Below are 11,910 nucleotides of genomic sequence, written 5' to 3'. Positions count from 1 at the left end.
CTTCGCCCCAGAATGATTTTGAAGATACATTAAAGGAAAGCCCAAAGCATTTAAAAAAGCCAACCAAGAAAGACTAAAATCTTGGCTCTTGGAATCAGCTGGATCAGGCAAGGGGCTAGAGAATGACAGCATTAGAAAGGCTCCCACAGCCACCCTGAAATCAGTCCTTTTATGTTAAGCAGGCCACCTGGCTCAGTGCTTACATACTCAACACTAGATTTTACTTTCTCTACAAAAGCTAGAATGTACCTGGTACGTGCTGACATGACCCTAACCCACAGACGATGTAACAGGTCTACCTTTTCTCAGAAAGGATTGTCTCACAACTTGTTCAACGAATTAGTTATGTCATGGTACACACATATAAGTGCGCAATTTTTGTAACATCTTTTATTTGTATACAATTATAAATTACAAACTTGTTTTATTAGGATTTTTTTAAAATTTATTTTTAGTCAACTTACTCCCTTTTATTTACCAGCAGTTTGCTCTGACAGAATAAATTACAAACTATTGTTTTGTTTAATCCTTTTAACCATCATGTCAGGCACACAGGTTGGAGAATATTAGCTCCCATTTTATGGACAGAGTGGAAACACTGTACCCATATTTAGTGTAAGACAGAGCTGGGATATAAGCCTTGGGCTTCCATAGTCACAACTGCTTTTTTGCATAACTTTGTAATACATCATTTTAAAGTAATCTGATTTCACAATGTTATACAGTATACGAGTAACATCTATAGCATCTCTTCTTGGCAGGTTACCTCTGGAGAGAACCAATCTAATTACCTCATACGCTGGCACCTTTTTTTTGAGACAGAGTTTTGCTTTTGTTGCCCAAGCTGGAGTGCAATGGTGTGATCTCGGCTCACTGCAACCTCTGCCTCCCTGGGTTCAAGCAATTCTCTTGCCTCAGCCTCCCAAGTAGCTGGGATTACAGGCATGCACCACCACCCCCGGCTAATTTTGTATTTTTAGTAGGGACAGAATTTCTCCATGTTGGTCAGGCTGGTCTCAAACTCCTGACCTCAGGTGATCCGCCTGCCTCAGCCTCCTGAAGTGTTGGGATTACAGGTGTGAGCCACCGTGCCCAGCCTAAGCTGGCACGTTTTAAGGCAGTTACATCTCTAACTTGATTTGCCAGCTATGCTTGAAGGTCCAAGGAGCCAAAATTGCAGCCAAACTGATCTTAAAGGACCAGGGAATAGAATGGTCAAGCATGTTTCCAAGTTTAACCTAGGCCTGGCACATCCTTGCCAATTGCTCAGATGGCAAGTGAGGGGCAACTAAGTGAAGAGAATAGCAGGAAGACCCACTTGGGGTGGACACTGATGAAAAACACAAGCAGTATCAGACCCACTGTTTTCAGGATTAAAATCCCCAGATGCCGTTATTGGTCTATGTCACTACCAGTAGGACAAAAGGCAATGCTTCTGAAGACTAGAATATTCAAGGAAAAAATTAAGATGCCTGCCTGTCTGGGGCCTACCGAGCCAAACAGTGCTAATTTCATCCATGCCAAACAAAATTGTTCATTCCTTGCTGATTTGGGTTTTAAAGAAGCGTGCTGATCATCAGAGAAACCAGGCAATTCTATTCTGAAGCCCAGGGGAAGAAATGGTGGGGATTTCTGAGTTATAGACGGTGCAGGGGTTAACACTATCTGCCACTATGAAGGGAAAAATCTATCTTGGTAAACTTTGGTCTTCCATAGGACATGGAACCAGAGAAGCAAGATCAGGGCCTGCGTGACCGATCCTGATTGAGCAGGACTTCCTCACATAAGGTACACAAAGGCTGGGCGCAGTTGCTCATGCCTGTAATCCCAGCACTTTGGGAGGCCCAGGCTTGTGGATCACTTGAGGTCAGGAGTTTGAGACTAGCCTGGCCAACATGGTGAAACTCTGTCTCCATCTCTATTAAAAATACAAAAATTAGCTGGGTGTGGTAGTACATGCATGTAATCCCAGCTGATCAAGGGGCTGAGGCAGAATCACTTGAACCCAGAAGGTGGAGGCTGCAATGAGCCGAGATCATGCCACTGCACTCCAGCCTGGGCAACAGGATGAGACTGTCTCAAAGAGAAAAACAAAACCCATAAGATGCACAGGTATCTGAGAAGGGTCTAAACACCCTACAACTGCAAGCAAAATTTTGAGTGTATACATGTTTTCCTGGTGAAGGGGTCCTCATTCTCAAATCCTGAGCTTTTAGGAAAAAGTACTAAGCCAGTTTCAGGTTATGATACAAAAGCCACCAGATACACTTAGAGCCGGTCAAGTTTGAGAATTCTCAAAGCCATCACTGAAAAGTTGGAACACATACTCACAGCAGAGACAAGTGAACATTTATTTTTATGCCTTTCTTCCTATGTGCATTTCAAGTCTTTTTCAAAACAAGGCCCCAGGACTCTCCAGATTCAACTATGTCCTTGGGCTTGGTTGACTGCTGCAGGAGTCTCAGGGAGCCTTCTACAAATGCTAGAGTGACTCATTTACCAACATTAAACCCTAGGATACATTCAACAAAGCAGGACTCCTTCCTCCATGGAATGTGCCGATTTCAGATGACGCAGCACCCAATGTAGAAAACGCTGGAATTCTTCCTTGGAACTAGACTGTGATGAGAGGTGCTTGACATGAACATAAGCTACTGTCTTTTCTTTTTTTTGAGACAGAGTTTCGCTTGTTGCCCAGGCTGGAGTGCAATGGCGTGATCTCAGCTCACTGCAACTTCCACCTCCCAGGTTCAAGCGATTCTCCTGCCTCAGCCTCCTGAGTAGCTGGGATTACAGGCACGTGCCACCATGCCCGGCTAATTTTTGTATTTTTAGAAGAGACGGCATTTCTCCATGTTGGTCAGGCTGGTCTCGAACTCCCAACCTCAGGTGATCTGCCCGCCTCAGCCTCCCAAAGTGTTGGGATTACAGGCATGAGCCACCACGACCGACCAGCTACTGTCTTTTCTTTGACCCTTCCTTTCCAGTTTTTGAAGATAAAGCAGGAAATAATCTTCTCTGAAGATACTTGATAAAAATTCCCAAAACAACAAAACACATGCTTCCACTTCACTGATAAAAAATTTACCGCAGTTTGGCACCTAAGAGTATAACAACAGCAATAAAAAGTAATTTCAAAGAGTTAAGATTTCTTCAGCAAAATACATGATTCACATCTTCAAGTCCTTTTTGAAATCAGTTATTAATATTATTCTTTCCCCATTTCCATCTGAATGACTGCAGCAATAGTTTTTTTTTTTTTTTTTCGAGATGGAGTCTCGCTCTGTCGCCCAGCTGGAGTGCACTGGCGCAATCTTGGCTCACTGCAATCTCTGCCTCCAGGGTTCAAGCGATTTTCCTGCCTTAGCCTCTCGAGTAGCTGGGACTACAGGCACGCGCCACCACACCCAGCTCATTTTTGTATTTTTAGTAGAGACAGGGTTTCACCATGTTGGCCAGGATGGTCTCAATCTCCTGATCTCATGGTCTGCCCGCCTTGGCCTCCCAAAGTGCTCGGATTACAGGCGTGAGCCACCGCGCCCGGCCAGCAATACAGTTTTTAGTTACTCGACATCTTTAAGCCTATAACTCTTAGGCTATGCATAGCCCCATGTCCTAATCAGGCATTCACTGATCCCAGCAGGTCTCCATCTATTTGTACCAGCCTCCTCTTTCCTCCCAATCTCAAGGTTACTCTTAAATACTAGTAAATGCAAAAAGAACTTGTAAAGTGGCAAGGCATGGCCTATCAAAAGTCAACCCAAGGGCAGTTTTCAGCCCTGCCTCACCTGGGTCTAGTTCAGCTGACGGATGAGCTGATTGATGCGTTCACCCCGATAGCCAGGTGTGCCCATCTCCTTGAGGAAGCCCACTCTATTTTTGGTAGCATGACGGGCCACTGAGAGGTGGAAAGGGCGCAAGAACCATGAGATCTCCTGGAAATGCTTCCCTGGGAAGGCAATTTCATGAATGAGGTCTTCCAAGCAAATGACGCCAAACTTCCCTAAGAAACACAAAAGCACAGATTCCTTTATTTAACATGTATCCGGCATATACTAAGCTGGCCACTCTGGCGGACTCTTGGGACCCCAAGAAGAATACAACCTGAATCTCACATCAAAGCTTCAAAGACCCTGGCTTTCTGCCCCAGCTGACCCCTAAGCTGTAGCACTCACCCAGGTGCTCCTCAATCACTGTGTTGTCTGTCAGAGGAATGGTCTTATTCTTGACCTTGGCTTGTCCACGTTTCAAAATGAGTTCTCGGACAGACTTCAGATTTGGAAATCTACGTAGTAGGAAAATAAAGCACGGTTTTCACCAGCACCTGGCACACTACATACCAGTCCTGCAGCCTGGCTGAGGAGAGGTTGGAGAGGTTCTCCCACACTCACTTCTCCCAACGAGCAAGTGTTCTGCAATCACATTCCAGCTGAAATGCTTGGAAATACTCCCAATAAAGAACCGAAGTGACCCCACTTACATAATTAGAAATTTAAATTTATGGATGTAAATGTTCACCAGGGCAAATATTGCCAACAAAAACAAAATAGAAACCATGTCCTAGCTTACCTTAGGGGCTAGGACTCTGGCCTTAGGTGATCCTCTACTCAAGATGGTGCAAGAGTTGGAAATAAAATCCAAGTTTTTGTTGGGTTTCAATGTTTGAGGAATACTACTTTTTTTTTTTTTTTGAGACGGAGTCTTGCTCAGTCTCCCAGGCTGGAGTGCAGTGGCGCGATCTCGCCTCACTGCAAGCTCCGCCTCCCAGGTTCATGCCATTCTCCTGCCTCAGCCTCCCAAGTAGCTGGGACTACAGGTGCCAGGCTAATTTTTTTTTGTATTTTTAGTAGAGACGGGGTTTCACCATGTTAGCCAGGATGGTCTCGATCTCCTGACCTTGTGATCCACCGTGTCTGGCCTTTTTTTTTTTTTTTTTTTTTTTTTGAGACAGAGTGGATTGCAGTGGCACAATCTCAGCTCACTGCAACCTCCGCCTCATGGATTCAAGTGATTCTCCTGCCTCAGCCTCCCAAGTAGCTGGGACTACAGGCACACACCACCATGCCTGGCTAATTTTTTTTGTATTTTAGTAGAGACAGGGGTTTCACCATGTTGGCCAGGATGGTCTCAATCTCCTGACCCTGTGATCCACTCCTGACCGTGTGATCCACCTGCCTCCGCCTCCCAAAGTATTGGGATTACAGGCATGAGCCAGTGTGTCCAGCCAGGAATACTACTCTTACACATGCACTGCCTTTAGCTCTGCTTTAACACTTTCAAGAACCAAGCTTTCCTTGACCCAGCCTTAGCCTATGACTGAACCAGCCCTACTATGGTACTGTTCAGACCCCTCCCTACCCTGTGTCCCATGGTTATTACAGCTACCCACTGATTTCAGGTTGACTGTGGTCACAGCAAAATGTCCCTTCTACAGCAACATGAGCCCTGGAGAGCAACACCCGGTGCACCCTGACACGCTCAAATAGAAATCTAATGTGAATTCACATGGAAAACCTTACTTACCCCCAGGTCACATAAGGTTCCACTATACGCAGCATTTTTAGATTCTGGGGGGTGACTTTTACAAAGACACCACTGAAAATTTTCTTTAGGCGAAGTCTTGCAATGGTTCTCTGCACCAGTAAGCTCACGCCATCAATCCTGAAATGAACAGCAACAGAAGTCAGACAGACTCCCTCCAGTTTATGTCAGTCCAGCAAGCATAACATGCGAGGTCACTACACTGGGTAATCTGGAATAAGACACAGAGACTATGCCTTAAAGAGCTCAGTTTAGTGGGAGGCGGTTATGAAAACAGATCCTTTTCATGATGTGGAGCAATGCCTGGAATGCTATAGAAATTGAACTTGTGTGTGTTTCAGGGGTAGGGGGAGTGGTGGTATGTAGGTCTACACATGTCCAGCTAAGGAAGCTGGATGTGCTTCTATGGGCAGTAAAAGCTACTGAAGATTTTAAGCAGAAGAGACCAGACCAGATTTCTTTCTGACAATCACCAAGGGCAGTGTATGGGACAGATCACAGTATGACACTAGAGGCAAGGAAATCCAGGAGGAAGGTTAATAGTTCAGGAAAAATATGAGCAGTGGTAGAAGGACAGAGCTCATAAACATGCAAAAGCCACAGGTTTCTGGTTTGGGTGATTGGGTAGGGGAAACAGCAAGAAGTAGAGTTGTACATGGGGTGGGCAGGGGGTTGGGAAAGTTCCACTAAATGAGGAGAAATGTCTCCCCTTCACTGAATATGCTTCATCCACTCAGCCTTGTTTCAGTTCCTAGAATGATGCTTTGCTTTCCCTACCTCAGGACTTCAGCACGTATGCCTGGAAAGTCTCCCAACACTGGTGAACGCCTTTCACATCTTTCAGGTCTCAGGTTGAAGTTCCTGCTTTAGAGAGGGTGTCCTCAACCCCTCTCCCTAGTGAGCACTTTACCCTCATAGCACTTATTTTCAAGCCTATCTGTCTAAGGTCTTCCAAATATTGCAGACTAAATTGTGCTCAACCCTGACATCCTAGCACGATTTGCCTGAGTGGCTTGGGGCCTATTATCTCCCTAGAAAGGGGTCTAAAGCTTAAGCAACACTTTGCCCCAGCCTCATGCAATTAGAAAGACACCAGTTCCTTACCTTTCGATGCGTACAACAAAGGCCAAGGAATGTTTATCTGGCAATTCCAAGGCATGAGGTTTCACTTCTAGTCGTCTGAGACGCACCTTGTCACGTTTCTGCCGCCAGGAATCATGTAGGAATGATTCCAGTCGCTTAAACCTGAGCCCTTTTCCTTTCTTCTGCTACAGAGAAGACACACCATTATCATCATCTTGTGCCTCCATACATTTTTACTTTTAGAACAGTAATTCATGAGTGACAACTGATATAGCTTATTTCCCCGTATTCCACAATGCGAAGCAAAGCAACATTCTCTATTTTCATATAAAGGAAAAATGAGAAACCAAAGTAAAGGTGGAGTTGAGGAAACTTGGGAATTATTGGGAAAAATAATTAACGAACAAAAAATTAGTTTACATATTAATCAATGTTTACTAACAAGTTTCCTTAAACTCAGCGCCAGCATTTGCCTGCAGGTGTTAAATATTTGCTAAACGAAGACATAAACCATATACACTTGGTGCTCTGCATCTGCGATTCAACCAACCCCAGATGGAAAATACTTTGGAGGAGCACATACAGTAGCTCACCCTGTAATCCCAGCTACTTAGGAGGCTGAGGCGGGAGGTTCTCTTGAACCCAGGAATTCAAGGCTGCAATGAGCTATGATCCTGCCACTGCACTCTAGCCTGGGTAACACAAGACCTCACTCCTTTTTCTTTTTTTTTTTTTTTGAGATGGGGTCTCGCTCTGTCGCCCAGGCTGGAGTGCAGTGATGTGATCTCGGCTCACTGCAACCTCTGCCGCTTGGGTTCAAGCAATTTTCCTGCCTCAGCCTCCCAAGTAGCTGGGATTACAGGCATGCGCCACCATACCTGGCTAATTTTTGTATTTTTAGTAGAGACAGGGTCACCTTGTTGGCCAGGTTGGTCTCAAACTCCTGACTTCAGGAGATCCACCTGCCTCAGCCTCCCAAAGTGCTGGGATAACAGGCATGAGCTACCACACCTGGCCAAAGACCCCACTTTTTTTTTTTTTTTTTTTTTGAGACAGGGTTTTGCTCTGTCACCCAGGCTGGAGTGCAGTGGCATAATCTCGGCTCACTGCAACCTCCACCTCTCGGGTTCAAGCAATTCTCCTGCCTCAGCCCCCTGATTAGCTAGGATTACAGGCGCATGCCACAGTGCCCGTCTAATTTTTTATATTTTTAGTAGAGATGGGGTTTCACCATGTTGGCCAGGCTGGTCTTGAACTCCTGACCTCAAGTAATCTGCCCGCCTCAGCCTCCCAAAGTGTTGGGATTACAGATGTGAGCCCAGCTGACCTCACTCTTTAAAAAAAAAAAAAAAAAAAAAAAATTCAGGGGAAAAAATGAAAAATAACAGTAAAAAGTACTACAAATTTAAAAAATACATTATGTACACTGTATTAGCTATCAGTAATCCAGGCCAGGCAGGGTGGCTCAGGCCTGTAATCCCAGCACTTTGGAAGGCCGGTGGGTGAACACTTGAGGCCGGGAGTTTGAGACCAGCATGGCCAACATGTCAAAACATTTCTACTAAAAATACAAAAATCAGCCGGTGGCCGGGTGGGGTGGCTAACATCAGTAATCGCAGCACTTTGGGAGGCCGAGGTGGGCAGATCACTTGAGTCCATGAGTTGGAGACCAGCCTGGCCAACATGGTGAAACCCGGTCTCTACTAAAAATACAAAAATTAGCAGGGCATGGTGGCACATCCTTGTAATCCCAGCTACTTGGGAGGCTAAGGCAGGAGAATCGCTTGAACCCGGGAGGCGGAGGTTGTGATAAGCCAAGATCGCATCACTGCACTCCAGCCTGGGTGACAGAGTGAGACTCTGTCTCAAAAAACAAAACAAAATTAAATTAAATTAAAAAAAAAATTAGCCAGGTGTGGTGGCGCATGCCTGTAATCCTAGCTACTTGGTTGGCTGAGGCACGAGAATTGCTTGAGCCCAGTAGGCAGAGGTTGCAGTGAGTCGAGATTGTGCCACTGCACTCCACTCTAGGCAACAGAGTGAGACTCTTGCCTCAAAATAAATAAATAAATAAAGCTATTAAGCAATCCAGAGAGGATTTAAACTACATAGGCGGAAGAAGTATAGATTATATGCAAATACTACAACCACTTATTTATTTATTTATTTTTTGAAAGAGAGTCTCGCTCTGTCGCCCAGGCTGGAGTGCAGTGGCACGATCTTGGCTCACTGCAACCTCCACCTCCCGAGTTCACACCATTCTCCTGCCTCAGCCTCCCGAGTAGCTAGGACTACAAGAGCCTGCCACCATGCCCGGCTAATTTTTCATATTTTTAGTAGAGACGGGGTTTCACCGTGTTAGCCAGGATGGTCTCGATCTCCTGACCTCGTGATCCGCCCGCCTTGGCCTTCCAAAGTGCTGGGATTACAGGCATGAGCCACCACGCCCGGCCTACTACAACCATTTTATATAAGGGACTTCAGCAGTTTGAGATTTAGGCATCTGTGGGAGTCCTGGAACCAACCCCTTAAGGACACTGAGAGACAACTATACCTGGTCTGTCAAACCGTTGGGGGGAGCTCGTCAATACCAAATGTAGTCCAACACATGCGGGATAAAACTCACCAAATACAAATTCTAATTACTTTCTCTTGGTTCCCCACCATTACCTCCTTCTTTGCCAAAAGTGCCTGCTTTGCCTGGGTGGCTTTGAGGGCTTGATAAGCCTTCCTCTTTTTCAGGAGATTTTCTGGAACCAAAGGGATTTTTCTTTGCCTGATGCAGAAAATTGAGATCAGAGATAACATTTAGAAAAGAACACTTGCCCTGCGCGGTGGTTCAAGCCTGTAATCCCAGCACTCTGGGAGGCCGAGGTGGGTGGATTACCTGGGGTCAGGAGTTCGAGACCAGCCTGACCAACATGGTGAAACCCCCGTTTCTACTAAAAGTAAAAAATCAGCTGGGCGTGGTGGCGCACGCCTGTAATCCCAGCTACTCGGGAGACTGAGGCAGGAGAATCGCTTGAACCCGGGAGGCGGAGGTTGCACCGAGCCGAGATCGCGACACTGCGCTCCAGCCTGGGGGACAGAGCAAAACAAAACAAAACAAAACAAAACAAAACAACAACAAAAAAGACGAACATTCAATGGATTTCCAAACCAATTCAATATCCTGGGCTTTAGGGAACATTACTGTTCTCAAGTATCTGAAGAAAGATTCCCCTGAAACGTGCGGTTTCTGACTCCAGGCCTCATAAATCCACCCCTAATAGTCACTCATCCCCAAAGCCTCGGAAAATAATGAACCCTTTAGCCTCTGGGTTCGTGTAAGTTAACAGGATTTTCACGGCCACAGTTCTTCATAAGCACTAGCAGCGACGAATCTATGGGGTTGGGGCGGGGGCAGGCCTATCTGCAGAGTTAATACTTCTCAGGCTGCGTGAATTCAAGTGTGGCACTCCAGCCCGCTGCCTGAAGTCAATCCTCGCCTCTCCAGATAACCCGAACTTGACCGCGGTCCCCTCCCTCCTCCGCCACGGCGCTACTACTCCTCACCCCCACCCTTTGTAAACTGTGGCCTTTTCTATTCCTAGAGCCCACAGGAATCCGCCACCGAGGCATAAACACCGTGGATGGCACCGGATACTCAAGACCCCACTCCAGATATTCAAAGCCCCAAACACTCACTCTTGCTCCGCCATCTTTCTAGTGGTGCAGCTACTGATCATGCGCAACCCCACCACATGGGGAAGACAGCACACGCTCTGTTTACTTGACCATAGAGACGTCTATTCTAGCTCACAGTGGAGGACCAGTCAGCGTTCACTTAGCCGCAGTGAGCCCTTGAGGTCCCGCTAACCCCGATTCCTGCCAAAAGTTGCACCGCTTCTAGGGTTTTTAGAGCCTGTGTTATTTTCAAAACCCAGCCCTTTTCTTGTAAGTTACAGTTTCATCACAAGCGGCTTGGCTGTGGACACCAAAGTGCTTCCCACAATGCACCTATGGCGTCCGCTCCTAGCTACTGCGCCGCACTTCCGGCGCGGCTCTGCTGCGTCTCTGGGGAGGAAGACAGGCAAACTCCGCGAAACCTTTTCGCTCTGTGGAAAAACTTGGAGGCTATGGCTTTGGCTCTCACATGTAGGTGGAAGTGTTTGTTGAGGACTTAGAGTGGTAAAGCAGGTAGCTGCAATTCCTTCTGCTTGGCTCTGTCGATGCGTCCTTGAACACGTTATTTAACCCCTCTGTACTGCGGCTTCATTACCCATAAAATGGGTGTACAGTAATAATAGGTCTACCTAATGGCGTTACGAGGATTACAGGAGATTAGATAAAGCGTTTAGCAGTGTCTGTCAGCACTATGTTTGTTACTATTACTGCTGGACCGAAAACTACAACATGCTTCCTACCCGTCTAAAACCGTTACACAGGCCGGGCGCGGTGGCTCATGCCTGTAATCCCAGCACTTTGGGAGGGAGGCCGAGACGGGAGGATCACCTGAGGTCAGGAGTTCGAGATCAGCCTGGCCAACACGGCGAAACCCCGTCTTGGGCGGAGGTTACAGTGAGCCGAGATCGCGCCACTGTCCACCAGCCTGGGCGACAGAGCAAGACTCCGTCTCAAAAAAAAAGAAAAAAAAAAAGAATAAAAATAAAACCCTTATACAGCTCTCATCGCCTGGAATATGCGTTCTTCCCTCCCAGTCTATATAAAATCCTGAAAAACAGTAGGTCGGGCCCGGTGGCTTTCACCTGTAATCCCAGCACTTTGGGAGGCCAAGGCAGGTGGATCACTTGAGGTCAGGAGTTGGAGACCAGCATGGCTAAGATGGTGAAACCCCGTCTCTACTAAAAATACAACAAATTAGCTGGGCGTGGTGGCTCGCGCCTGAAGTCCCAGGAGGCGGAGGCTGCGTGAGCCGAGTTTGTGCCACTGCACTCCAGCCTGGGCGACGGAGCGAGACTGTCTCAAAAAAAACAAGAAATAAATTTTTTTTTTAAATTAAAAATCCTGAAAAACAACACAAGTCTTATCATCTCTGGAAACCTCCAGAGCAGCGCTTCTCAAGCATTAATAGTGAATAGGAGTCATCTGAAGATTTTACTAAAATACAGATTTTTATTCAGCAGGCCGGGTGGGGAGCTGATATTCTGCTTTTTTTTTTTTTTTTTGAGACGGCGTCTCGTTCTGTCACCCAGGCTGGAGTGCAGTGGCGCGATCTCGGCTCACTGCAAGCTCCGCCTCCCGGGTTCACGCCATTCTCCTGCCTCAGCCTCCCGAGTAGCTGGG

General features: G+C 46.6%; 1 protein-coding gene across 5 annotated transcripts; it reads right to left on the bottom strand.

The window, feature by feature from the left end:
- Positions 1-2,327: 2,327 nt before the first annotated feature.
- Positions 2,328-11,236, bottom strand: RPL7L1 (ribosomal protein L7 like 1). Of its 5 annotated transcripts, none has more exons than XM_019029728.4 (8): positions 10,312-10,655; positions 9,295-9,400; positions 6,646-6,809; positions 6,319-6,402; positions 5,524-5,661; positions 4,176-4,285; positions 3,789-4,003; positions 2,328-3,101 (listed from the first exon to the last, which is right to left on the bottom strand). In XM_019029728.4, the coding sequence occupies exons 1-7, from the start codon at positions 10,350-10,352 to the stop codon at positions 3,795-3,797; spliced, it is 852 nt and encodes a 283-aa protein (XP_018885273.1). In that variant the 5' UTR covers positions 10,353-10,655; the 3' UTR covers positions 2,328-3,101; positions 3,789-3,794. The 5 variants fall into 5 exon arrangements, with proteins under 5 accessions (XP_018885273.1, XP_055245640.1, XP_018885274.1 ...); XM_055389665.2 differs by having other exon boundaries at positions 6,646-6,806; positions 10,312-10,633; XM_019029729.4 differs by lacking the exon at positions 6,319-6,402 and having other exon boundaries at positions 10,312-11,236.
- Positions 11,237-11,910: the final 674 nt, after the last annotated feature.

Source organism: Gorilla gorilla, chromosome 5 (genome assembly GCF_029281585.2).
Source record: "Gorilla gorilla gorilla isolate KB3781 chromosome 5, NHGRI_mGorGor1-v2.1_pri, whole genome shotgun sequence".
Lineage (NCBI taxonomy): Eukaryota > Metazoa > Chordata > Mammalia > Primates > Hominidae > Gorilla > Gorilla gorilla.
The sequence above is the reverse complement of the archived record's forward strand: the minus strand, read 5'-3'. Positions and strand labels throughout refer to the sequence as shown.